The following is a 27,837-nucleotide window of genomic DNA, read 5'->3' on the forward strand; positions in this document are numbered from 1 at the left end:
TATAGAAGGTTTCAGATGTACTTTCTGATGACATATCTTGTTCTCAAATCTATAAGTGTTGAAGGCTGGTGGTTTAATTGATATATGCTTTGTTTGCTTTGCAAGACGATGTAAAGAAAGGGCCTGCATCTCACATATGTGAGATGGAATCTCTATCTAATAGGAGTGGCACGGTACACAGATGTCTCGGTTCGGTACGTATCTCGGTTCGGGGCTCACGGTTCGATACGGTTTCGGTTCAACGGGAGAAAAAAAAATCTACTATGCTCGGTTTCTTTTCATTTATTTTGAACAGACAGTAGTGCAAATTACAATTTTTTCCATCTAGATGTGAAATTACTAAATATATATATATATATATATATATATATATATATATATAAAATCTGTTTGGTTTTCATTGTGAGTGTACTTATTGTAGACAATAAGTGTTTAAAGTTGATTCTGCTTGTATAAGGAAACAGTTGAAGTGATCGCGCCGGAGCACACACACACAACACATCAGTTCCAGCATTGCTAACTTGACAGCACAGTTGGTACTTTATCAAAATAAAATACAGTGAACCAAACATCAGCGCGCGCGCCTCTGTGTCACCGTTGGAACGCGACTGAAGTACAAAGCCTATCATTTACATAATAAATAATAGTTTAGCATTCAGATACCTTACATCGTAAATATGGAAATATTATGGAATATTTGGATTTGTGCCGAATGAGAGAGGTAGCATACTCGAGCACAAGCTTCATTTCGCAAACAGTTGAGTGCGCAAGCCTTTAAAGTATAGAGTCTGGGAATGTGTCGTCACAGCGGCAATGCATTCTGGAAATTTAGGTCACGGGAGCTACAGCGGAGACTGAGGCCGTTTCTCAAACGGAAGGCTGCATCCTCCGGAGGTCGCATTTGCAGGCTGCATATGTCATACGTCATCAAGCCTGGTTTATTTCAGTTAACTGAGCATTATATTCGTGAGTCAAAAGCATATTACAACAATTTACACTTAACTAAGAATAATGGTAAAATTTATAACTGTTAATATTCTAAAATAAGATCTTCTTTGTGACGTATGCCTACAAATGCGACCTCCGGAGGATGCAGCCTTCCGTTTGAGAAACGGCCTACGTGGTAGTGAATGTAGACTTTTTATATTATTTAATGTTTATATTATTCTACTTAAGATCGCGTTGCAGTGGTTAAGGTTTACTGTATCATCAATTGCCATATCCCTTTGCACGGCCGGTGTGAAAAACGTGCTTTCTCCGCGTTATAATGCCGAAAAAGCAGAGGTTTTACCTGCAGACATTGATGATAAAGGCTATGGCAGTTGATCATTCCAACGCGATCTAAGTTGAATCATAAACATTAAATATGTCTACATTCACTACAGAACTCGGATGAAAATTAAACCGAAACTCGTATAGTAAGCATCTAAAATAAAATGTGGCTTTATAATTCATCTCTGTAGATTTAATATATTATAGATACAGTGATTTGCATTAAACTGTAAGCCCTCACACCACTAATAGAAGGAAATCATATATGGAAATGTTATTTGCGGCAGCTTTTTGTACGGATTAAGTTTCCTTCATTCATTTGATCGCTCGCATCGTTGTTCGGCATCCTAGTAGGAGTCTTCAACTTGGTTCGGTCAAGTCAATGTATTTATTTGCATAGCATCCACAATCAGTGTTGCCAACTTAGCAATTTTGTTGCTAAATTTAGCAACTTTTCAGACTACCCTAGCAACTTTTTCTAGCAACAAATTTAGCTATTTTTTTATATTTATTTGGCAACTTTTAGCAACTTTTGATAAGTGACTCAAACAATAAAAAGGCATGCATTTTTCATCTAAATTACATAGAGGAAATTAAAGATACTTAGCAGTACACACATCGTTTAACATTAAGTTAGCTGCTGTTTGCAATTGTTAAATTTAATAATCATAATAATAGTTGAATAATTGAATCATTGTTCATTTATGATACACCTTGTTAGTAGCTTGTACCTACGATTGTTGATCAGTTAGTACACTGTAAGAAAAATGGAAAAGGTATTATATAGTAATTTTCCAGAATATTATCCGTTATCCGTTATCCATTATCCGTTGTAACCCTGCACTCGAAAACACAAAATACAATACGTAATTTAAAATGCAGGTAAAAAAAACCTGTGAAAAATCAGTAAGGAAAATTCCTATATATTAACATAGATTGTGCCCTATTTTGCAGACTTTACTTAGAGTGGAGCACACTAAATAACTACTAATACACTGTTAAAAACTATAATTGTTCAGAATGTGTAGTTTTAGTTTACTAACTAATAAGAAAATAAAATTTTTGTAAATTTAATCATCATAATCATTGAATTATTGAACAATAATTCAATTTTGTATTTAAAAATAATTATATTTTAATATTATATTAGCATTTATATTATTTTACGAACAAATCTAAATTAACATATATAAAATATATTTTTTGACTGAGATTTGATGTAGTGACAATTTTGCGCCGTGATTACGTAATGACGTCATCGCGCAATGACATCACAAAGTCATTTAGCAACTTTTAGCAACAAATCGACCTTCTTTTAGCAACTTTCCCTGAAAATTAGTTGGCAACACTGTCCACAACATCGTTTCAAAGCAGCTTCAAAGTCTGTTACCTCTATAATGGCTTAACTCTTAACACTGAGCAGTTTTACCGGACGATATGACGATATAACAATGATCCGCGGTTTGAGATCTAGCTCTAGTGTATTCTCCCCTTACAAAATTAGGTCAATTGTCGTAAGTGTTTTAGCAGTTAGCATATATCAGTACCACTGTAGTGAAAGAGACTGATTAGTAATGAATATTTGCAGCCTCTCAGACAAACAACAGAGCGATTTTTTTATTTATTTAAAGAGATTTACATATTAGTCCGTTATCGCCACGATATCAAAACTGACCGATTTTCCAAAAGGCTTCGTTGAATAAACATGAGCACATAACGCACGTTTAAAAATCAAAACGAGGCGCAGGTGTTTCTATATCACTGTATTTCTGAAGGAACACTGTCTTTATAGAAAATGTTCGATGTCAATTTCATTTCATCTTGCATGTTATATGCCTGATAAAGCAGCGTTTGTAAGCTCAGCACTGCTTGTGTAACGTACAGCCCAACAGCCGTTACCGGGGAACAGTGTTGCCAAGCCCCTCCCTCAGAAAATCTCTAGAACCACCCTCAAAAGTCTCCATTTTTCAGAAAAAGTCGCCAAATATGAAAGAAAGTAAATACAGGTAAATTTGGTAAAGGAAAGTAAATATATATATATACTTTACAAATGATGACAGTATATAAAAAATATAACAAAAGATCAAGTAGGCCAATAACAAAACAATCTGAAGTGAAATTAGGAAATGCTTAGGCCTAGTTGTAACTCTACAGGACACATTTGAATCAGTAAATTCTTCCTGTGATCTGCAAGCACATCAAACATGATGGAAATGATGTAAAGACACATAATGTTGGGCATTTGATGTTCTGCCGTGTTCACTGCGCAGACTCATTAGGCGCGTTCGACTTTAAGCGGCGCTGCGCAGAGTGGTCAGTGTATGACATCAAAGTACCGCGAGAGCAATAAGAGAGCAGACGGATCCTATGCTTTCGAATGGCTCTCGCAGTACTTTGAGGTCATACACTGACCACTCTGCGCAGCGCCGCTTAAAGTCCTACGCCTAAAGGCATGATTGAGAGCAAACGTGAGAGGTGAGAGGGAAAAAAAATCTCCAAAAAAATCGCTATTTTTATTTAAATATAGCTAAAATAGCTCCTTGTCGCAAAAAATCAATACAATTCGCAGCAGCAATGAGAAAGTAGCTAAATTTGGCGACAAAATCCCCAAATTGGCAACACTGCCGGGGAAACCTCTAGTTCTCCCGCTTTAAAGCGCCTCCTGCTGGCAGAGAATGAATTTGCATTTTTAATAAGTCCGTCCAAGTAGTTATTGCTGAATCTCAGTCCGTTTGATTTATTTGTATTTGGATGTCTACCGGAAGTTAAGTTAGGGCCACAAAAGCGCGCATGCGCAGTAACGTTTGTTTATGTTGTTGCCGTTGAAACCGTCTATACTCCCTTGTCAGTCTATGTGAGAGACGCGTTCAGAATCAGCACATGGTCACTGTCTCGGGGGCTTCGTTTTCAAGTGCGTATTCATAGCATTTACTGTTCTTCTGCTGGCGGTTATCAAACAGCATTGCTGCTGGCGCCCCCTTCTGGATTGGGGGTGAATTGCCTGTATTCGTCGTAAGGCCTCGTGCACCGAACAGAGACGCCCGTACCGTGACGGTTCGGTACGAATACATGTACCGTGCCACCCCTACTATCTAACCGTACAATTTTTATCCTATCTGTATATGGGTGTTGCTTTTGTGGTTAAGACGATGTATACTTAGACTGTGCTTTTAAAGGTATTACAAATATTTGTTTAAGCTAAAAACGGAGATGAAGATATTTGTGTTGTATTTAGAACCCCTGCACTTCTTCCATTTGAACTTTTGACACTGTACTAAGTAGGATAAAGGTCATGTGTCCTGTCTGTGTGTGTGTGTGTGTAAAAAAGATTGCTATATGTGACCCTGGACCACAAAACCAGTCTTAAGTCGCTGGGGTATATTTGTAGCAATAGCCAAAAATACACTGTATGGGTCAAAATTATAGATTTTTAGATTATAAATTATAGCCAAAAATCATTAGTATATTAAGTAAAGATCATATTCCATGAAGATATTTTGTAAATTTACTACTGTAAATATATCAAAACGTCATTTTTGATTAGTAATATGCATTGCTACGAATTCATTTGGACAACTTTAAAGGCGATTTTCTCAATATTTTGTTTTTTTTGCACCCTCAGATTCCAGATTGATGTATAAATCTCAATTTTGGAAAAAAAATTGACACTTAAGACTGGTTTTGTGGTCCAGGGTCACAATAAAGAAGAATGCAGGGAGGATTTTATGAAATTAATGCAAATTGTATGCAAGGCTATAAAAAGCCAAGGGAGAGCTCCAGACAGGGCTGCACTTCGATGGTGAAGACTTACTCGCTGTTACTTTCATTTTATTGCTTAGTTATTGTTTACTAAAAAAGCGAAAGCATTACAAATGGTGATGCGTTAAGCTTTTATTAAAACATGTCTCTGAGTAATTTATTTTGGTAACCTATTATTCTGAAGCTGAAAGACTTCCATTGAGCCTCAGGAAGCCTGAACTCAGCTGAGCAGACTCAGACTCCGGGGGAGGATTCCATATCCTCTGACCACATTTCCTGATCTCATAGGTAAGGGCAAATAAATTGCAGCTGCTTATGAAAATTAGGAATGTGAATTAGAGGTTTTGTGGTCCTTATGCAGGATACAAACTTAACAGTCTTCATGGGCACATGTTTGGTCTTGCTGTCTGTACAATGAAATTTCAAGACTTGTGGGTAAAATCAGACTTAACTATTGTCATTCAATGCAATGCCTATTCATATCACATCAGTTGTGGATATAAAAAGACATTTTGTGTTCCTCACCCACACTGACCTTTTCATGTGTGCGATAATCTCTACAGGACTGTAATGGTTGTTAATTTGAATGAACTGATTGTGTGTACTGCCATTCCTTCTGATTATGTGGTTTCCGTTAGCACTAACCAACAGGATTTTTCAAAAGAAAAAAGATAGATGTACATGTACAGTCATGTTCTGTGAAACAACACGGGTGAGATACTTTGCAAGTATGTATTTTATTTTTCTGCAGTGTTTTCTTAATGTAAAAAGACACACCTATTACAGATGCAAGTATGACCATTCTGAATAGAACATTTGGAATATTACAATCACTAATATCATTAGTGGTTTTACACAGTCCATACTATAATTGAAATCTCAATACGGTTTAGTTTTAAAAAGAGTTTAGCGAATTTACAAACCAGTCTAAAAAAAATTAAATTTTTGACAATAAATAGTTTAGCAAACATTGTTAATTTACTGCAATATCACTCTGCCAGCAGGTAAAAGTAAAATAAATGATCTCAATACTGAATTGTGCACAGTAGGAAATGAACAATGCTGCACATAACATGTTATGAGTGACAAGATTCTGGGTCTGTTAAGACTTTTTAGCACCAAAATAGTCCAGGGGCCAGTTGCATAAACTGCTTAGACTAGTCTTTAAAAGTTAACAATTTAATTTAATTTAATTTAATTTTTCTTCTAGACTGGTCATAACATTTTAAAATCAGTTACACAAAAAGGTATACTGGTCTAATTTGAATTGAAACGTAAGACAGGTTACCCTTTGGCTAACTGGTAGTTGGTCGAACTAGTTTTTAAGACAGTCTTAACATGGCTATATTTATGCAACTGGCCCCTGGTTAGTTCAGATGGGAGAGACACTACAGTTATCTGTTTTATAGAGCACTAGATTGATTGTTTGAAATGTTACATATAGTAATGTAAAGGATCAGGGCATGTAACTAATAAACTATATACTATTTGTTAAAAGCTGCCTAGGTTAGGAAATAACAATAAAGAAATTATATATATATATATATATATATATATATATATATATATATATATATATATTACTAGTCAACATTTGAAGTAGATCAAAACCTTTCATCAAAGTTGTCCTAAAACCAAAATGCTCTTGTCTTAGGGCAACTTTGATGAACTTTTCTGATCCAATGTTGACTACTATATATATATATACATATATATATATATATATATATATATATATATTGCATTTCACTGTAAACAATAAAAAATTATATATAATGCTGTTATATATCATCATGCAAATCACAGAACATTTTTCATAAGTTTCATAAATAGGATAACTGTTCGTTGAAGTGGTTTTGTAACAACCATTATGGACATAATGGTTTTCCATTAAGAATCTGAATTTCAGAAGGGTGTCCCATTTCCGTAAAGCCATTTTGTTTGGTCTGTTCTCTTCTTCTTTTAATGAACACAAACAATACACTCATCACGATCAGCAGCAGCAGCAGCAGCAGAATAACTGGGATATATATGAAGCATCCATGACATCTGTATGCTGACTCTCCTTGCCTCTCACTCTTATCTGTTAAAAGAAATTGAATTAAAATAAACTAAAAATCAGTTTTAAACACTTACATTTTATTAATGATTCAAGAGCATTTTAAAATTGCTTATGTTTTTGAAAGTCCTTACCGGAGTAGAGCTGGATGTCTCTCCTGATGTCTTGTCCCAGGTGTTTGTTGTGCAGTATGAACGTCAAAGAGGAATTTGACACTTCGGTGAGACTTATCCAACTTGACACAACATAAAGTCCTGTCTGTGTGTCCTGCGTGAGGCGTGTTTGTGTCTGGTTAGTGATGTCTGAGTTCTCCATCAGCCACTGCAGTGTGGGAGAAGGGTAACCCCCATCTGAGGTCACCAGAAGATTCACTCCATCAGTTAACAATGAGAACTGCAGACGAGGTTCAGAGTAGAACGCTGAAAACCACAACAGAACATAGACATTAAAACCCAATTCAATCATATTCTGAGACCTTGAAATTGATTCACATGGTTTTCTAGGGACATCAGTCCATGTAGCTGGGTCACTATTTGTTACCTGCAATATTCACTCCAAAGCTCTTCTTCTGGCTGCCAGTGTTCGTGCTGACGGAGCAGGTGTACATGCCGGCGTCCTGAAGACTGACTTCGTCCAGTTTGAGTGATGCGTTTCCTCTTGCCATCTCCTGAATGAACAGACTGGTGCGGTTGACATAATGCCGATTCTGACGGTCGAGCTGGTCCTGACTGTAGTAGAAGCTGTGAACAACATCCAGTCCACGCTGCCAGGTGATAACGGTGCTTCTCAGATCCCATGAGCTGTCCACAGGGAAGCTGCAGGGGAGGATCAGCGCCTCGCCGTAAAACCCAGTGACAGTGTCTCTAGGAACAGTAATCTCAAACTCAGCTAGAAAGTGAAGGAGAGAAATATGTCAACATCTAAGTTTCACAATTACTCATTACTTGGTTGATGAGATGATTATTTCAGTATGTTTATATAATTTAAATAAATTATAAATTGGCAAGGATGAATGAAATGTTTCATTATGTGCTTATATGAGTTATGAAAAACCCCATGCCACCTACACCACAAAACAGGCAAAACAACAAGGAATGGAAAATCATTATAGTAAGATGATAGGAATGCTGAATAGTCTCAGTTTTGCTTGGTTGATCAGTCCAGTAAAAGATCTGTTGGTTCTAGATACCTCTATAAGCATTTCAGTAAGTTAAAGAATTTTAAGTTCTGAAACTCAACATAAGTTTGTGATCATTATGGCTATTTCTTCTTCATATTAATTCGGGGGTTTTTTTAAACCCTTTTCTGTTTACTCTTGGGTAACCTTTTAAAATGTACTAAAACTTCACATTTATTTTTAAAGTACTAATAAGTACCTTTAAGGTATTATTGTACCATTTGGGGCAAATAAGGTACAAATATGTACCTTGCTGCCAATGTACCTTAATATAAAACATTGTCATTATGCTACCGTATAAAGGCAGAACACAGTATCTGTGCTGTAACAGAAGGGTTTATAAGCAGTTTTTTCAGTTTCAGTGTTAACATAATTACAACCTTATAATCGTTAGTATAGTTTCACCTCTTTGAATAGGCTATATAACAACTCTGTAATTATTGTCGGAATAATTTTGACTTTTTTGAGAGGCTCCTTAAAGATTATTTTATTTATTATAGTTTGAATAATTTATCAGAAATACTCACTGAAACAGGAGGCTTCAGAAAGAAGGAGAGACAGGCACAACACTTTAAGGTTCATATCACGGTCCACGGCCGGTGGTAACAGGTAAATCCTCTGTAAACCCCTGAATCACACCAGATGAACTTCGAGATGAAGTCCTCTGTTGTAGGTCGGGGAAGCGGTCGGAGATCAACAGCAGAGATCCTGTCCCGATTACACCTGCCGAGCTTTGAGATGTCAGTCCACCCCGCCATTGTATTTATCTGAAGCTCCGCCTCCTCTGCAGTCAGTCATGGTTTCACTTGTCACGGATCCATAACAGAGAACTATTTGTGACCTTGAACCACAAAACCAGTCATAAATAGCACGGGTATATTTGTAGCAATAGCCAACAATACATTGAAAATTATCGATTTTTCATTTATGCCAAAAATCCTTCCGTATGAAAATTTAATTTTTGATTAGTAATGTGCATTGCTAAGGACTTTATTTAGACAACTTTAAAGGTGATTTTCTCAATATTTTATTTTTTCTTGCACCCTCAGATTCCAGATTTTCAAATAGTTGTATCTCGGCCAGATATTGTCCTGAAGCAAATCTCAATTTAAAAAATTTTACCCTTATGACTGGTTTTGTGGTCCAGGGTCACATATGTCTACCTCCTGTAACAGAAAGACAACTAAAACGTTTAATGTGTGCTCATCTTTGGTCATTTTTATTTAATAATATGAATTTATGTTTTGTAGGAAAGATTGTTATGCTTATTGTATATGATCTGCTTATTTATTTATTTAGGCTATTTATTTATTTTTCTCATTTATTTATTTATTTTTAATGTATCTCTCTCTCTTGAATTTTAATTGCTGTGTATTGTTTGGCCATCCTTGAACCACTGGCTCTTTTCCTTGACGTATGTTTTTTCACTTTTGTATTTCCTAATCAAGTGTTTAATAAATTGTAAAAAATAAATAATAATAGAGAATTATATAATAAGAGAAATAATAATGATAATTAATAGTATTAATATTAATTAATGTTTACGAGCACACATTCTTGAATATAACAGCAACGTCCCAAAGATTTTGCATTAATGTGTAGTGATCAATGTTTTTCTTAAACCGAGTTGGCTGCTGTTGCTATCATATAAAAAGCACACGACAAAGGCGTAGGCGAGAGTTTCATAACGCTTTTTATCGCTGTTTATACTTTGCTAATTATCTTAGCCTAATTATCTCCTAATATAACGTTACATCATCGGATGAAAATAATTCCCTTCATTCACTCTCTCTCTCTCTCTCTCTCTCTCTCACACACACACACACACACACATACACAGTGATTTTTATATTAATTGGGTCAAATTATAGACGCAGTGTTTTAAACAGAAGGACAGAACTTCATGTAAAATATTATAAATGAGATTAACATAATAAGGTAAACAAACAACGTACGCTACAAAAAGAACATAACTTTGTTTCTGTGTTGTCGTTACACTGGTTATTAAAACAAGAAATCGCTTAAAGACAAAATTACAGATCTAGCAACCTGAACAACGAGACTTAGCTCTGGGTGCGCCTACCTGACGCCACGGAAACATTACGTCTTACGTCACAGGGCACGACTGTTTACGTGCCATAGAAACACTTCTGAGGTAAACTGTCAAAACTTTTCAGATACGTATTTCTTAATGAAAAATTGTGCTACAACGGTGGCCCAGTGGTGTATAACAAAACGACATTTAAAAAGGAAACATAAATTAACAACACAACGGAAAGTTAAAACTGAGCTTATCATGAGGAAGGAGCACAAATGTCAGACAACTGTGCAGCAAGAGATCAGTGTTTAAGTGCACCTGATCGTGTCAGCAGAGGCGGACAAAGTACACAACTCAAGTGAAAGTACAGATCCTGCTGGTCAAATATTACTCCGTTACAAGTGAAAGTTGTAAAGACAGATTTTTACTTAAGTAAAAGTACAGAAGTACTTGCTTTTAAAAGTACTTAAGTACCAAAAGTAAATTTCCTTTTTTTATGTCAATGCACTGTTTTATTGTTGTTGTGTGTAATACTTGCAATACCTCTGAAGCAACTTACAATACATTACACCTACTGAATTCTGGTAATCTGGGACAATGGGTAATCTGAGACACCTATACTCCAGTGTGTTTATTTCCTGTTCTAATTAAATTTAGTCAACAGGACTTTTACTATAATTTTAGCATAGATGTCATGCGACTGAAATCACTAGACTTCATGGGGGTGATTCCACAGAAAGGGGCGGGGCACTTGTCAATCAAGAAGCTCCCCTGGGAATTGCATGACAAGGTCAATGACATAGGATTCTGACTAGATTAATGTTAAGGACATAAATCTGTCATAAATAAGACAATGTTCCTAATTGTTGTCAAATTATGTTTGTGACCTATTCAAGCAAGAAAATATGTATTAAAGTGTTGAAAATGTTTTAATTTTTTTTTCTTTCAAATGTTTTTTTGTTGTCCCACGTCAAATATGATTGAGAATGTGGGACAGCATGCTTTGGGTAATCTGGGACAGTCTTCAAATGGGGGAAATATGCATTTAGGGACTTTATAAATCTAATGACAAGGGTTAATATATGCCATAATGAGAAATGGGTGTTAATTCTGGAGGTTATAACATTAGTACAAGTTCACAGTAGGTAGCAGCTAGCTAAAGCAGCTAGCTAGAGAGATGCTACAGAGACGGAATCTGGGAAACGTATTCCAATAGCAAGCAAAGGTATCAGGATGAAGTAAACCGTTTATTTTCATTTCCCAAATCCCCAGTTAGTTTAGTAAATACAATGGTTCTGTCACGGGACGGGAGAGACGAAGACTCAAATGCTGGCAAATGGTGTTTCTTTTATTTATAAATCACAAAATAAACAAAAACAGAAATGAAACCACCCCGAAGGGGGAAAAGCCAGAGTAACATAACTACTAAAAACAGGGCACAGGGTAGACGACGATCACAGGCATAAACTGGTACATACGTGAGACGAACGAGCCCCGAACAGAAAACACAGGGAGCCTAAGTAGAGAAGGCAATCAGGAAAACAGCTGGGGCAAATTAATCAATAATGAGGTAGGGAATAGAATCCGGGAGATAGTGACCTCAGTATTATACGGTTTTATACTGTATAAACTACTGTATATTGCCCTACACCAACCCTACAACTAAACCTACCCCTTACAGGAAACTTTCTGCATTTTTACAATTTCAAAAAAACACCATTTAGTATGTTTTTTAAGCCTTTTGAATTACGGGGACATAGGCAGTGTCCTCATAAACCACCTTCAAATTGTAATACCTCTGTCATACCCATGTCATTATACAAATTTTGTCCCCGTAAACCACAAAAACCAGTACACACACACACCCCATACACACCCACACACACCCGACACCCCACACACACAGTCATTAGTCAGATAAAATATGAAAATATCCATGGCCTTTAATTAACTCAATAAAATGTATTACAAAATACAATGGCACCACAGCGTCAGGAAAAGAGATGGCAACAGAAAGAGCAAGAGAGAGAGAGAGAAATAAGAGAAATAGAAGAAGCTAAACCAATGGAATGAGAGTAGAATGAAGGGAGCTATTGGTGATATTGTGTTTGGCATGCATAAGTATGGTGAATATAGGCTTTTTTAGGCCTAATACATATATCTCAGATTACAAAGTGACCTGTCCCAGATTATCAAATTCCGGTAGAATTTATTTATTTTTTGACACAAAAACACTTAATAGGTGTGTGGCATGTCTCCTCTGGGCATATATCTACATTATTTCTTCTGGTGTGGTTAGAAAACATCTTAGGGATTTCATAAAAGTCTAATGTGTTGATCTAATGTGTTAGATAGATATCGAAATAAGTCAAAATTGCAAAAAATGTCCCAGATTACCCGAATTCACCCTACCACTCTTTGCAGAACACAATCCCTGTTCCCTGCATCTCCCTCCTGCATAATCTGTTTTTCTTTTTGTAGCTGGAAATCAGCGCACAGACAGTTTGCGGGATATATTTTTTTAATACTTCCAGTCTCGCTCGAGAACAACGGTCTGACGCACGCAGGTTCTCGCGTTATTTCCTTGTCACTTCTCGCGTGTGTTTTGCTGTGAAACGTAGTTTGCTGATCAGACAGAGTTGTCGGCGATTCTTCCTGTTGTGAAATCATGCAATGTGGCCCTGTCGCCGATCCATCGTGCAATGTGAACACAGCAGCGACTGAATGCTACCCCAGATAGTCACGCAGTGTGAAAACAACAGCGATCCGACGAGTTTGACCCGATTTTTCACTCGCCAACAAGTTTTGATAAATCGCAGACAAATGCCCGAAATCGGAGGCAAATCGCTGCTCGTTCACGCGAGTGATAATCGCGCAGTGTGAATTATCAAAGACGCGATCTGAGAGAATCGCCGATGGGTCGCCGACGCCTGTGAAATATTTGACATGCTAAAGAGCTGTCGGCGATTCACAATCCTACTGTGTGCAATGATTTCTGACTGAAAACTACATCGGCGATGACCTTCAGCCAATGAGAGACAAAGATACAGGGCAGAGGGAAGTTCGGTGAGGAGTTATAGACCATATCAGTATTTTAATATGTACAATTATATCGTACAGAAACAAGCACAGAGCTTGACCAGCCGCAACATCAGCATAGACGTTGTTTGTTAAAAGATAGTGATTGGACAGAAGCCAGATTTTTTTTCCAATCAACATCACTCACAAATTGATTCCAATATGCAATTACATTTGGTTTCGAAGCAACATACTTCTGAAAAGGGCTCTTATTGATCTGTTATAATTATAACAATGATAGAAAAAACATATTTTACCTATAGGGGAGTGATTGGGTGAGAGTTGTGGGAATTGCTAATAATTTAATCTTTTAAATAATTGGTCTACCAAAACAATGTTATTTTGAAACCAGATTAAAAAAAATAGACTTTTGTTTATATGAAATGTCCTTATTGTTCCAAATAAAAAAAATGTGTTTGTAAATCAAATTCCACCCTAGAAAAGCTTGACAATGAATTCTGAAAGTTTCAAAGGTATTTTGTTAATAATACCTCATCACGAGTATCCTGAGAGCTCATGGTGAGATCACTGTGAGATCAAATTGTTGACTGGGTTCTTTCTGTAATCACGAAAACTGTAACTTGTTAAGTCAGTGCCAGGCAGAAATCAGAAGATCCCTAATGATGAGCCCCCGCTTCATTCATAGGCTACGTAAGTATGATCTGTCCTGGACGCAGATTTGTGGAAACACTAGATTACAACTCTAATCTACTACACTGTGAAAAAAAAAGAAAAGAAAGTTGAGCCAACTTAAAATTTTTAGGCAACCAGCTTCAGCAGATTTTTGAGTTTGCTTAACTTATTTTTGTGGGAGATTCTCAAATTTTTGTTGTATAAACTTGTTGACAAAACTCAAAAATCTGCTGAAGCTGGTTGCCTTAAAATTTTAACTTGGCTCAACTTTATTTTTTTTACAGTGTAGAAAAAAATGATTTCGGAAGAGATCAGAATAAATCAAATATAACAATTTATTATTAGTCAGGTAAAGTTGTATCATGCCAATTACATCATGAAAATAATTAGAAGCCAATTTAGAAATAAGAAAATACATAACATCAGTTGTTCAAAGATGAATCTAAGGGTAAAATATATACCTGACTTCAAGAAGACACATAGTATGGAACATATGAAATCCACTCCACACTACGGGCTGATCTGGCTACAGAATCGCAAAGTAGTGTTTTGTCACTTCCCTTATATACCCAGGTAGCAAACACAAAGAAATCTTCAGATCAGTTGTAAAAACATAAAAGACCTTTTAGTTTTTTGGTTCCCGTGCTCAAATGGTCACACCTGGTGTAGAGCAATGTTTATCAGATTTTGGGCGGCCACAACAGAAGTACAGAATTCACTAAAGTTTTCAGTATTTCTCATAATACAAGTGACTACTGTCAAATTGAGACCACACAGAGACCTTTAAAGGTCACACAGAGACATTTAAAATGATACCAAACATGAAGGTGAAAAACAACGGGTTCATAAGATTCTTAATGAACTTTGAGTGAAGCCTTTTGGGGGAAAAGAGAGAGAGGTAGAGAGGGCAGGGTGGAGAATGGGGTCGTAAATGAGCACAGAGAGAGAGGTATTTTTTGGTCTCTTTGGAGATCCCTTCCCCAGATTAGTTTTATGGTTTTATTGCATGGAATCTGTGAGTTCCTGAGTTTTGGCTTCATGAGGAGTTAATTTCATAAGGAAATAATTTCACTCCCTACACAAGAATTATACGAAAAATAATATATACAATAAATAGTAAAAATTAATGTTTAGATGGAGGAGGGTTTTTACAGTAAGGATATGGCAAATGTAACTTAAACCAGGCAGTATGTCCTGTATTACAGATGGTAAGCTTGTGTGTCTGATGAAAATAACACTAAACATATTAAATTTTAATATTTAAAAGTTTACATATAATCCAACAGTGATCTTCTACATTCCATGTCTCCTTCAAACCCCACTGGGTTGTTTTCTATTGAGAATTTGAGTCCCATTTTATTTTTTCCGTTAAGCGGCTAAATTTCAGAATGGAATCCCATTGCCCGTAAAGCCATTTAGTTTGGTCTGTTCTCTTGTCATTCATAAGTTTCATTAATAGGGTAACTGCTAGTTGAAGTAATTTTGTAACAACCATTACGGACATATTGAACTTTTTCCATTAAGAATCTGAATTTCAGAAGGGTGTCCCATTTCCGTAAAGCCATTTTGTTTGGTCTGTTCTCTTCTTTTAATAAACAAAAACAATACACTCATCACGATCAGCAGCAGCAGCAGCAGAATAACTGGGATATATATGAAGCATACATGACATCTGTATGCTGACTCTCCTTGCCTCTCACTCTTATCTGTTAAAAGAAATTGAATTAAAATAAACTAAAAATCAGTTTTAAACGCTTACATTTTATTAATGATTCAAGAGCATTTTAAAATTGCTTATGTTTTTGAAAGTCCTTACCGGAGTAGAGCTGGATGTCTCTCCTGATGTCTTGTCCCAGGTGTTTGTTGTGCAGTATGAACGTCAAAGAGGAATTTGACACTTCGGTGAGACTTATCCAACTTGACACAACATAAAGTCCTGTCTGTGTGTCCTGCGTGAGGCGTGTTTGTGTCTGGTTAGTGATGTCTGAGTTCTCCATCAGCCACTGCAGTGTGGGAGAAGGGTAACCCCCATCTGAGGTCACCAGAAGATTCACTCCATCAGTTAACAATGAGAACTGCAGACGAGGTTCAGAGTAGAACGCTGAAAACCACAACAGAACATAGACATTAAAACCCAATTCAATCATATTCTGAGACCTTGAAATTGATTCACATGGTTTTCTAGGGACATCAGTCCATGTAGCTGGGTCACTATTTGTTACCTGCAATATTCACTCCAAAGCTCTTCTTCTGGCTGCCAGTGTTCGTGCTGATGGAGCAGGTGTACATGCCGGCGTCCTGAAGACTGACTTCGTCCAGTTTGAGTGATGCGTTTCCTCTTGCCATCTCCTGAATGAACAGACTGGTGCGGTTGACATAATGCCGATTCTGACGGTCGAGCTGGTCCCGACTGTAGTAGAAGCTGTGAACAACATCCAGTCCACGCTGCCAGAGGATGAGGGTGCTTCTCAGATCCCATGAGCTGTCCACAGGGAAGCTGCAGGGGAGGATCAGCGCCTCGCCGTAAAACCCAGTGACAGTGTCTCTAGGAACAGTAATCTCAAACTCAGCTAGAAAGTGAAGGAGAGAAATATGTCAACATCTAAGTTTCACAATTACTCATTACTTGGTTGATGAGATGATTATTTCAGTAATTATTCTTACTGTCAGTAAGAATTCTATAATCTATTTGTAAATTCTCCAATTTAAATATTGTGGAGGGGATGTGGATTCATAATAGTGAGTGGAAGTAGGCGGGTGCTGAACCTGCGGCTGTTCTATATGCAAGCATCAATGTCTAGAACTTGATGCGAGCCGCAACCGCCAGCCAGTGCAGGGAGATAAAGAGAGGGTGTGACGTGGGCTCTTTTGGGCTCATGCTGCTGAATTCTGAATCACTTGTAGGTTTGATGATGGAAGTCCAGCTAGAAGAGCATTGCAGTAGTCCAGCCTAGAAATGACAAGGGCCTGGACCAGAAGTAGTGCAGCATGCTCCATGCTGCTCCTTTTCATAAAGAACAATTTGAAATTCCATAATAAATTCAATAATTTCTCAAAATTACTCACTATAACAGGGTGCTTTAATAAGAAACAGGCAGAATACTGTCACTCGAAGTTGAAGTGTGTTCATATCACATTCGCGGCGGCTGCAAACAGGTTCTGGAGAGGTCTGCACAGATCAACACAAGTGATCCTTTTATGATCACACCACATGAACTTTATGACTAAAGTTACAAAGCTTAGCTAAACATACAGGTGAAACGTAGCCAAATTCAGGCTAAAATTATTTAGGTAACAATCATTTCAAAGTCAGCAAGCTAGACTTTCTGAGAGGCTTTATAAAAGATATATACATGGTAATTTAAATAATTTGAAATACTCACTGAAACAGTAGGCTTCAAAAAGGAGAGACAGACAGAACACTTTCAGGTTCATATAAAGGTCCACGGTCGTTGGTAAAAGGTAAATCTCTGAATTCCCTGAAATATTTAAGCACACACAGTCTTGAATATGACAGCAATGTTCAAAAGCTTGTGCTTTAATTTGTAGTAATAAATTCCTATTTTCTTAAATCCTTGTACATAAGCAATGAAAAAACCCCTACACCTCACAAAACTGCACAAAAACTGGTATGAATGAATAGTCTCATCTTAGTTTGATCAATCCAGTAATAGATATATTACTTGCAATAAGTCATCATACCAGATCTGCAGTGGGAACATATTAGAACACCCATCCCAAAGCGACACCCCATAAGCACCACTCACTAATGTGTACAGAATGCATCTACATGTAACTGACAGTATTCTGATAGACTGCTTATGTGATATCAACATGTCAATTTATTATAAGCAACACAAGACAGCCAATGACATTTACAGCTGGGGAGACTGGACTGACTTTCATATGACGTTGAAAAAGAACATTATACAAAAATATTGTTAAATGTTAAATTATTAGTACCCCCATGGAACTGTAGAATCTGACTAAAACAGCAGCATCAAAATAAAATAAGTTGTAAATATAACACAGTTAATAAAAAAGTCAGTAAAGTTTTATTACTGCTGTTTTAGTCAGATGCTGCTGTTGTAAATGGTGCTATATAAATAAATTAAACTTGAAACTTAAAAATATACAACTGTTAGTTCATGTTAGCTCAGGTTCATAAAATAATAAAGTTAAACTTTTGCTTTTAATGTGTTAAATGTTGAAATTAATTCAAATTAGTGAATGCTTAGAACAATTTTTCATTGGCAGTTTATGCTAATTAATGAATGAACTAATATTAACTAATGTTAATTAATGTAAAGTACAGATTAAAATGTAAAAATAAATAAATAAATAAATAGCCTATTAGGTCTAAGTATTTATTTAGCCTAAGTGTTTTGGCACTGTGCTGAACACCATTGCCAATATAAAATCTGAACGGCTGTCTGAGACATTTAACCCTATGGTGTGCTTTGGTCATTTTAGACCATAGAAATGTAAAAAATTACTACTTCATCAGAATGGTACGAAACTCTGACTTTAATGGGAATTGCTATAACTCACCGGAGGCCGTAAGCGTGTTACAATTATTAAATTGTTTTAAGGTAAATTACATAAAATTGTTATAGATATATAAACAGTTTTTAACAAATTTCAAAAATCATGTTTTTTCATTGTGCATTCCAATTAATCTCAAACAAACTGCAGTTGGGTTATTTTGATTAGGTTAAAAAAATATAACTAACAAATACAGCTAACTACCACAATAAAACATGATAACATAATAAAAGTGAAAAATTAATTCAATCCAAAAATATGAATAATTTGTAATAAATTATTTTCACAGTTTTTTTAAGTGCCCACGATAACAATATTGTGAATGTTCATTATCGTTATATATTACATTAGTGAATTCTGGCACATGTTGAGTGGAAACTTTACTGAGTGGAGAGTTTACTTTTTAATCTGAATTGTCAGACAAAAATGCATTTTTTTCTGAGATTTTGGAGGGATTACGTGTACAATCCATCTGATATGAAAGTGGTCTGTGGAAACAGGGAGTTTAATTTCTATTGTTCAGAACAGGTAGAATATGATATTTGGAGGGCTCTTAATATGTAATGCAACATCAGACATTCCTGAAACTGGTTGAGTGATACACTGTGGACTGTCAATCTGAATTGAAAATAGTGTGTGGAAACAGGGAAACATTTTCTTTTTATAACTATGTGAATTTACAGATAAATGTGGTTATATGTAAGTTTTGAAAGGCTTTTATTTTTTTATTTCTCATCAGACAGGTATTTTCATATTATTTGGAAATTCTATATTTAATATTACTCAACATTTTAAGTCATTTTCATTTTATCAGACCATTTTTTAAACATTTGTATTATTTTAAATTCATTGATTTTGTTGCGATAGAGGCTATTTACACTAAGTGAAAATAGCAGTATTCTTTAGTGATATGCTATTTACACAGTGCAAACAGCTTTAGATTCTATTTATTCTATGTTAAAATAGGATTTTATTTTTATTTTTTTATTTTTTTTGTGTATTGATGTCTATTGTCTCTGTTCCTTAAGCCTGATTTGTAAAGTGACCTTGAGTGCTAGAAAGGCGCTATATAAATACAAATTATTATTATTATTAATTACTTATTGCAAATATTGAATAAAAGGGTATGATTAATTGTGGCGAAAAACATTATTAGAGAAAAACATTACTTATTGCAAATAGTGGCAATTATCTGCACCTCTGCATTGTAATACATTATAAAATAGTATGCAATAACTTATTGAGTGTAATTTTTTAAGTTTATTTCAAATTATTATATGGATGCCACCTTATTGCAAGCTCTCCCTACACCTACCCTAACCCTACCCGACACTTTATGTTCAACTTTTTGATTATTTCCTTCATTTTTCTTAAAAAATAAATGCTTTTCTGATGTGATTTGAAATTTAAAAAGGGAGAAAAAAAGTTCGCCAAAAGGCAGATTCGGACCCCGGTCGATCGTGCCAAAAGTACTATAGCACACGCTTTACCGTCTGCGCCACTGAATCTGACAATTAATGACCGTCTTTTGGAAATGTGACAACCCCAAACATACGTTTATGGGTAGAGTTAATGTAAGTAGCCTCTTCCAACAACATGGCTATTTGCACTTAAATAGACACTCCGATTTTTTTTTTAATATTCCCAACAATTAAACAGTTGCCTACAGAAAAAAACAGGGGGTGCTGCAGCACCCTCAGCACCCCCACTTCCCGCGCCCCTGTGTACAACACTCCCCAGCCTCGTGTTGCCAGCCAACCTTTGTACCCTTTATGCATGTTGATGCTTTGAAACATGTGAATTATTTATTTGCATGAGGGTTATGTGTGCAGTGAAATTAACCGTTGATTTGGAGTATTTTTTATTTTTATTTGTTTATTTGTTTTGAGTGAGGTGTGTCTTACATGTTGTAGGAATTGGAGGGTGTTTATGTAATTTCCTTTTTCGGATTACTTTGTGCGGAGAAGCTTGGGTTGTATTGGGGTTTATAGAGGGTTGGCTGGCTATTAATATCCCTTTTTTTTTTTTTTTAGGGGAAATTAATTTCTGTTATAAGATGTATTTTGTTTGCATTAATTTTGTTATGGTTCATTTATATTAATACTTTTTTTGTGTGTGATTATCAGTTTATGACTATTAGTTTTTTTGTGGTCACCCTTGCTTGAAAGGAGAGTTCCAATTAGTAAGATGATAGGAATGCTGAATAGTCTCAGTTTTGCTTGGTTGATCAGTCCAGTAAAAGATCTGTTATTTCTAGATACCTCTATAAGCATTTCAGTAAGTTAAAGAATTTTAAGTTCTATTGAAACTCAACATAAGTTTGTGATCATTATGGCCGTTTTTTCTTCATATTAATTCGTTTTTTTAAAACCCTTTTCTGTTTACTCTTGGGTAACCTTTTAAAATGTACTAAAACTTCACATTTATTTTGAGAGTAGGCTACTAATATAAGGTATTAATGTACCATTTGGGGCAAATAAGGTGCAAATATGCACGTTTTAGCCATAAAACATTGTCATTATGCTACCGTATAAAGGCAGAACACAGTATCTGTGCTGTAACAGAAGGGTTTGCTTCTGTTATTGTTCAGAGAAAGCGTCTAAATTACAATTAGGATTTAATCAAAAGACTTATAAGCAGTTTTTTCAGTTTCAGTGTTAACATAATTACAACCTTATAATCGTTCGTATAGTTTCACCTCTTTGAATAGGCTATATAACAACTCTGTAATTATTGTCTGAATAATTTGGACTTTTTTGAGAGGCTCCTTAAAGATTATTTTATTTTATTATAGTTTGAATAATTTATCAGAAATACTCACTGAAACAGGAGGCTTCAGAAAGAAGGAGAGACAGGCACAACACTTTAAGGTTCATATCACGGTCCACGGCCGGTGGTAACAGGTAAATCCTCTGTAAACCCCTCAATCACACCAGATGAACTTCGAGATGAAGTCCTCTGTTGTAGGTCGGGGAAGCGGTCGGAGATCAACAGCAGAGATCCTGTCCCGATTACACCTGCCGAGCTTTGAGATGTCAGTCCACCCCGCCATTGTATTTATCTGAAGCTCCGCCTCCTCTGCAGTCAGTCATGGTTTCACTTGTCACGGATCCATAACAGAGAACTATTTGTGACCTTGAACCACAAAACCAGTCATAAATAGCACGGGTATATTTGTAGCAATAGCCAACAATACATTGTTTGGGTCAAAATTATCGATTTTTCATTTATGCCAAAAATCCTTCCGTAAATATATGAAAATTTAATTTTTGATTAGTAATGTGCATTGCTAAGGACTTTATTTAGACAACTTTAAAGGTGATTTTCTCAATATTTTAATTTTTCTTGCACCCTCAGATTCCAGATTTTCAAATAGTTGTATCTCGGCCAGATATTGTCCTGAAGCAAATCTCAATTTTAAAAAATTTACCCTTATGACTGGTTTTGTGGTCCAGGGTCACATATGTCTACCTCCTGTAACAGAAAGACAACTAAAACGTTTAATGTGTGCTCATCTTTGGTCATTTTTATTTAATAATATGAATTTATGTTTTGTAGGAAAGATTGTTATGCTTATTGTTATGTGATCTGCTGATTTATTTATTTAGGCTATTTATTTATTTTTCTCATTTATTTATTTTTAATGTATCTCTCTCTCTCGAATTTTAATTGCTGTGTATTGTTTGGCCATCCTTGAACCACTGGCTCTTTTCCTTGACGTATGTTTTTTAACTTTTGTATTTCCTAATCAAGTGTTTAATAAATTAGAAACAAATTAATAAATGAATAAATAATAATAGAGAATTATATTATATAATAAGAGCATAACTGAGAATATTTCGCTAACAATAAGCTACATTATGAAATACCTAAGTAGCCTACTAAATGTGGATGTTTATTATTGATGATAATTAATATTAATGTTTACGAGCACACATTCTTGAATATAACAGCAACGTCCCAAAGATTTTGCATTAATGTGTAGTGATCAATGTTTTTCTTAAACCGAGTTGGCTGCTGTTGCTATCATATAAAAAGCACACGACAAAGGCGTAGGCGAGAGTTTCATAACGCTTTTTAACGCTGTTTTATGCTGTTACTTTCCTAATTATCTTAGTCTAATTATCTCCTAATATAACGTTACATCATCGGATGAAAATAATTCCCTTCATTCACTCTCTCTCTCTCTCTCTCTCTCACACACACACACACACACACACACACAGTGATTTTTATATTAATTGGGTCAAATTATAGACGCAGTGTTTTAAACAGAAGGACAGAAATTCATGTAAAATATTATAAATGAGATTAACATAATAAGGTAAACAAACAACGTACGCTACAAAAAGAACATAACGTTGTTTCTGTGTTGTCGTTACACTGGTTATTAAAACAATGAAATCGCTTAAAGACAAAATTACAGATCTAGCAACCTGAACAACGAGACTTAGCTCTGGGTGCGCCTACCTGACGCCACGGAAACATTACGTCTTACGTCACAGGGCACGACTGTTTACGTGCCATAGAAACACTTCTGAGGTAAACTGTCAAAACTTTTCAGATACGTATTTCTTAATGAAAAATTGTGCTACAACGGTGGCCCAGTGGTGTATAACAAAACGACATTTAAAAAGGAAACATAAATTAACAACACAACGGAAAGTTAAAACTGAGCTTATCATGAGGAAGGAGCACAAATGTCAGACAACTGTGCAGCAAGAGATCAGTGTTTAAGTGCACCTGATCGTGTCAGCAGAGGCGGACAAAGTACACAACTCCATTACTGGAGTGAAAGTACAGGGCCCGGTTGCATAAAGCACCTTAAGTTTTTCCCTTACTTATGACACTTAAAGGGATAGTTCACCCAAAAATGAAAATTATGTCATAATTTACTCACCCTCAAGTAGTTCCAAACCTGTATGAATGTCTTTGTTCTGCCAAAGACAAAGGAAGATATTTTGAAGAAAGTTTGTAACCAGGCTGTTTTGGGGCACTATTGACTTCCATAGTAGGAAAAAAAAATACTATGGAAGTCAATGGTGCCCCAGAACTGCTCTGTTTCCCACATTCTTCAGAATATCTTCCTTTGTGTTCAGCAGAACAAAGACATTCATACAGGTTTGGAATTACTTGAGGGTGAGTAAATGATGACAGAATTTTCATTTTTGGGTGAACTATCCCTTTAAGGCGTGATTTCCCCTTATCTAAGGGAATGACTTTAGGGTGTTGCATACAATCCCTTAAACCATTCCTAATGCCTGGCTCACACTACAGGATTTTTAAAATCCTAACCGATTATGAAATCTGGTTGATTCTATCCAGTCGGAGGATATCAAACATGTTTGATATTTTCAGCCAATTTTAGAACACCTATGTTTTCATTTGTCATGCGTCTCCTAGCAACAAGGCGCACGTTTCTGCATGAGTTTGTTGTGATCGGAACAACTTTAAAGTCTGGTAGTGTATGATCCTCGGTCGTGTAGTGTATGATGCCCACTTTTCCTTTGTCACTATTTACAAAATCGGTAAGTGTATGATGCCTAGTGTTTTAAAAATCTGTTCAGATTTTAAAAGTCGTGTAGTGTATTCCAGGCTTAAGCTAAAAGCAGAAATGTAAACACAAACACACGATTGCGAAAATATATTTTGTATGTGTGTTTTTCAAGTCATCTCCCAGGTAATATGTAGGAAAATACAGGAATAAAATTTTATAGAATATATGTGTTCTCGCATGACGCACTCACGTTTGAGCTATTAACTTAGTTGTATGTAATTTGATTAATGTGAATAAATGCCTAAATCTGTTATAAAGCGGCCGATTGTGTCTTGTAGAAGACTTTAGGATTGAATCTGCTCGCTGTGTAACACTTAAGGTGACATTTTCCATACCTTACGTTATACTTAGGAAAATGACAGTTAAGGGGCTTTATGCAACACTTAATGGGCTTTAAGAGACACTTAAGAGAAATTCTAAGGGTTTATGACGTTTCACCTAAAGAAACCCTTAAGTGTCATTTAAGGTATATTTTATGCAACGCCCTTAATTGTAAGGGAAACTTAAGGGCGATCTTAAGGGAAAATTACACTTAAGGTGCTTTATGCATCCAGGCCCAGATCCTGCTGGTCAAATATTACTCCATTACAAGTGAAAGTGGTAAAGACAGATTTTTACTTAAGTAAAAGTACAGAAGCACATGCTTTTAAAAGCACTTAAGTACCAAAAGTAAATTTCCTTTTTTTTTATGTCAATGCACTGTTTTATTGTTGTTGTGTGTAATACTTGCAATACCTCTGAAGCAACTTACAATACATTACACCTACTGAATACACTGACTAGGCTTTTAGTATCTTTGGAATAAAGAGCTTTTAGAATGAGACAACTGTGCAGCAAGAGATTAGTGTTTAAGTGCCCCTGATTAGACAATGAGACATTACGAAATTATTAGCCTATACTTAGACAACAATTAAGGTGTAAAAAAGCAAAAACTTTAGCAAAACTGAAGCAGCAAAAAGATGGGTACTCAGTAGAGGTCTGCAAGCCCGTCGGGTCGCGACGGGGCCCGACACGCTGAGTCCATTCGGGCTGGGCTCGGGCCATCAAAAACGACTGGATATGCGTCAGTGCACATTTAGGCTATCTAGGTTAAGTGTTTAAACTAAAATTGTGGAGCTGTTTTATAGCTATAGATTTAATTTTAGTCAAGTCTTGATCAACAGGCTATGATCAACTCACTGTCTGCCGCTTGGTCGTAAATGTATAAACTTATATTTAACGAGTAAAAAATGCTACAAACGTTTTGCTAAATTAACTTAGTACAGTTTTGTATGAAATGGCAAAGTGATTGTATTTCTTTCGTTATTTTACTATTTTAATAGCTGAAATTATAGTATAAGCTGTCTTGGGAGAAGTGGAAAAAAGACGGGCTCGGGCCGAGAATTATGATAAGCTGTCGGACGCGGGCCGGGCTAGGGCCTGAGCGTCTCGGGCCAGGGCTGGGCGAGGGCCTAGATTTTAGACCCGTGGAGGGCTCTAGTACTCATCACAGGGACTGAGCAACGGAAGAAGATCAGTCAGATGAGAACCTGTCTGCCCCTAGTGGGTAGAAGAAATAAAACCTTGACAATAATCACAAAGAACAAATATATTGCTGAAATATTATGAAATGATCAAAATAAGTAAACAATATGTAGGAGATATTTGCAAGAGCAAATACTTTTCTATTTTTCCCCAAAATTGTATTACATGCTTTAAAACCAAATATATAGGCTATTTTTGTAAACTAAAAATGTAAAAAAAAAGAAAAAGAAAAAAAGAATTTAAATTTAATCTCAGTTTAAAAAGCATCCTTATCCAGACTGTGATTGGAACTGCTGGATAGATTACTTACAAATTAGTCTGTTATTACAAATTACATCATGAAAAGTGTAGTCAGTAATGTAATCTATACTTATTTTGGGTAATGTAATCTGATTACTTTTGGATTACTTTTAGATTACTTATGTAATCATGTAAACCATAAAAAAGTAACTTCGGAGCATTTTATAACGTAATATAATTTAATTATAAGTACTACATTTTTGGAATGTAATCCAGATTACATGTAATCAGTTACAACCCAGCACTGGTGATTTGTCTTTCTTTCTTTTTTTATTACATTATCAAATGTGTGTTGTTGTTTTTTTGTGTCAAATACTTGTTTTATTCTATTAATTCAACCAATCAGAAAACTATAGGCTGTTAATAGGGATGCACCAATACCACTTTTTCCAGTACGCGCCCGATACTTTTATTTTTGGTACTTGTCGATACCAAGTACCGATACCGATATTTTCATTGCATTTGTAAATTTTTTAAATATTGGGTACAGAAACCAAAAGAGTATGTATAATGTTAGTTGGTTAACTTAATTTATCAAATAGATACAGTCAAACCAAAATTTATTCAGACACCTTCAACATTTCTCACGTTATCACAGTTTATTCGCTATAGTTTATGGTAGTAAAATATGAAAAAAAAACTCAGAGTTAAACTGTGTCAGAACAAATTCAGCTCGATAATATCAGATAACTTTGATAGAAAGGTATGTGATGGATTACAATCAACCAAAATTATTCAGACAGCTGTTAGTATGACAATATTTACACAACGTATAAACTATCAATACTTTGTCAGGTAACCCTTAGCCTTAATGACAGCCTGTAGTCTCCTGGGCTTGCTGTCAACCAGGTTCATGCAAACCTGAACTTCAGTTTTTTCCCAGACTCGGTCTGAATAATTTTTGGTTCCAAATTTGTATCAATTTTATTGGTAGTCCACTGTATGAAGAATTTTTGGATATAATATGGTCACAGTTTACTTTATTTTGCTATCCTCACTTGCATAAATGAACTATAGTGTCCTGCACCCTCTAGTAAAAAATAGAAAAAAATATTGGTCTCTGAATAATTTTTGGTTTGACTGTATATCCTTCGGTTATTTTCACACTTAATTATGCACATTAAAATGTATTTTACAAGTTTTTGTTACTTTCACTGTTCTTTTTTTTTTTTTTTTGCTCTATGGTACATCATCTTTAATTCAATTGCATTAGAGCTGCTAAAATCACGCGTTTTGCTGTAATAATGCAGGGAACCACTCGTTATAAATCTCCTAACTGTGATATTTTCAGAAATAGAAGTCGCGTTTTTCTTTGCTTTTCTTTCTAATGCAGAAACACTCATGAAGCAAGCAAAACAAGCACAACGCGCGCACGTATTTGTACTGGTGCAGAATGAGAGGGACAGTACAGCCTAACGCATTTCACACAGGCTGCTAGTTTCACTTTCGCCAGAAAGTCGTGTATGCTTAAGGTTGAAAATAAATAATTTATTTTATAGTGAATGCCCCTATAAATTGTCTTATATTTACGATTCAGTTTTAATCCAAGTGATGCATGCTATGTGAGCGAACATCAATAAAGATCACAGAAGTGCGCGCGCGCTCTATCTCTCTCCTCCCTCCCTCCCTACCGTTAAGTAACTTGTGCATTGTTTTGCTTACTTGTTTTTGACATATCCGACCGAACTACAAACGTTCCAGTGACGTCTGTGAGAAAAGTATATTCACTCGACAAGCTCGCGCATCTGCGCCGCCGCGCGCTCAATCCACTCAGCGCTTTGCTTTTCAGTTCGCGCACATCAGCTATAAAGGCATTAATACCGAATGTTTAACATTATTCATTGCATACATCTGCTTCTTAGATATCCTTAATCTCTAATAACTCCATTCTGCTG

At 35.8% G+C, this 27,837-nt stretch overlaps 2 protein-coding genes across 7 annotated transcripts; both read right to left on the reverse strand.

Moving 5' to 3' along the window:
- Window positions 1-6,749: 6,749 nt before the first annotated feature.
- Window positions 6,750-10,349, reverse strand: zgc:153911 (uncharacterized protein LOC768172 homolog). Of its 4 annotated transcripts, XM_058796293.1 has the most exons (6): window positions 10,317-10,340; window positions 9,390-9,433; window positions 8,795-9,108; window positions 7,631-7,978; window positions 7,225-7,509; window positions 6,750-7,114 (listed from the first exon to the last, which is right to left on the reverse strand). In XM_058796293.1, exons 3-6 carry the CDS (start codon window positions 8,847-8,849, stop codon window positions 6,900-6,902), a joined length of 903 nt encoding a protein of 300 aa, XP_058652276.1. In that variant the 5' UTR covers window positions 8,850-9,108; window positions 9,390-9,433; window positions 10,317-10,340; the 3' UTR covers window positions 6,750-6,899. The 4 variants fall into 4 exon arrangements, with proteins under 4 accessions (XP_058652276.1, XP_058652275.1, XP_058652277.1 ...); XM_058796292.1 differs by having other exon boundaries at window positions 9,390-10,349; XM_058796294.1 differs by lacking the exon at window positions 9,390-9,433 and having other exon boundaries at window positions 10,317-10,328.
- A 3,026-nt stretch (window positions 10,350-13,375) lies between these two features.
- On the reverse strand, window positions 13,376-23,044 carry LOC131551735 (CD276 antigen-like). 3 transcript variants are annotated; one of them, XM_058794827.1, is made up of 7 exons: window positions 21,992-23,044; window positions 21,383-21,696; window positions 17,400-17,495; window positions 17,083-17,185; window positions 16,239-16,586; window positions 15,833-16,117; window positions 13,376-15,722 (listed from the first exon to the last, which is right to left on the reverse strand). In XM_058794827.1, exons 4-7 carry the CDS (start codon window positions 17,144-17,146, stop codon window positions 15,511-15,513), a joined length of 909 nt encoding a protein of 302 aa, XP_058650810.1. In that variant the 5' UTR covers window positions 17,147-17,185; window positions 17,400-17,495; window positions 21,383-21,696; window positions 21,992-23,044; the 3' UTR covers window positions 13,376-15,510. The 3 variants fall into 3 exon arrangements, with proteins under 3 accessions (XP_058650810.1, XP_058650811.1, XP_058650809.1); XM_058794828.1 differs by having other exon boundaries at window positions 22,998-23,010; XM_058794826.1 differs by having other exon boundaries at window positions 21,383-23,044.
- Between the last annotated feature and the right edge of the window lie 4,793 nt (window positions 23,045-27,837).

The sequence above is a fragment of the Onychostoma macrolepis genome, chromosome 13, assembly GCF_012432095.1.
Source record: "Onychostoma macrolepis isolate SWU-2019 chromosome 13, ASM1243209v1, whole genome shotgun sequence".
Lineage (NCBI taxonomy): Eukaryota > Metazoa > Chordata > Actinopteri > Cypriniformes > Cyprinidae > Onychostoma > Onychostoma macrolepis.

Coding starts and splice junctions, on each gene's coding strand:
- zgc:153911 (XM_058796292.1), bottom strand. CDS start 8,849: ATGAACCTTAAAGTGTTGTGCCTGTCTCTCCTTCTTTCTGAAGCCTCC. Junction 7,979..8,794: donor TTCTGAAGCCTCCTGTTTCA/GTGAGTATTTCT, acceptor TTCACTTTCTAG/CTGAGTTTGAGATTACTGTT. Junction 7,510..7,630: donor CTTTGGAGTGAATATTGCAG/GTAACAAATAGT, acceptor TGTGGTTTTCAG/CGTTCTACTCTGAACCTCGT.
- LOC131551735 (XM_058794827.1), bottom strand. CDS start 17,146: ATGAACACACTTCAACTTCGAGTGACAGTATTCTGCCTGTTTCTTATT. Junction 16,118..16,238: donor CTTTGGAGTGAATATTGCAG/GTAACAAATAGT, acceptor TGTGGTTTTCAG/CGTTCTACTCTGAACCTCGT. Junction 15,723..15,832: donor AGACATCCAGCTCTACTCCG/GTAAGGACTTTC, acceptor TTCTTTTAACAG/ATAAGAGTGAGAGGCAAGGA.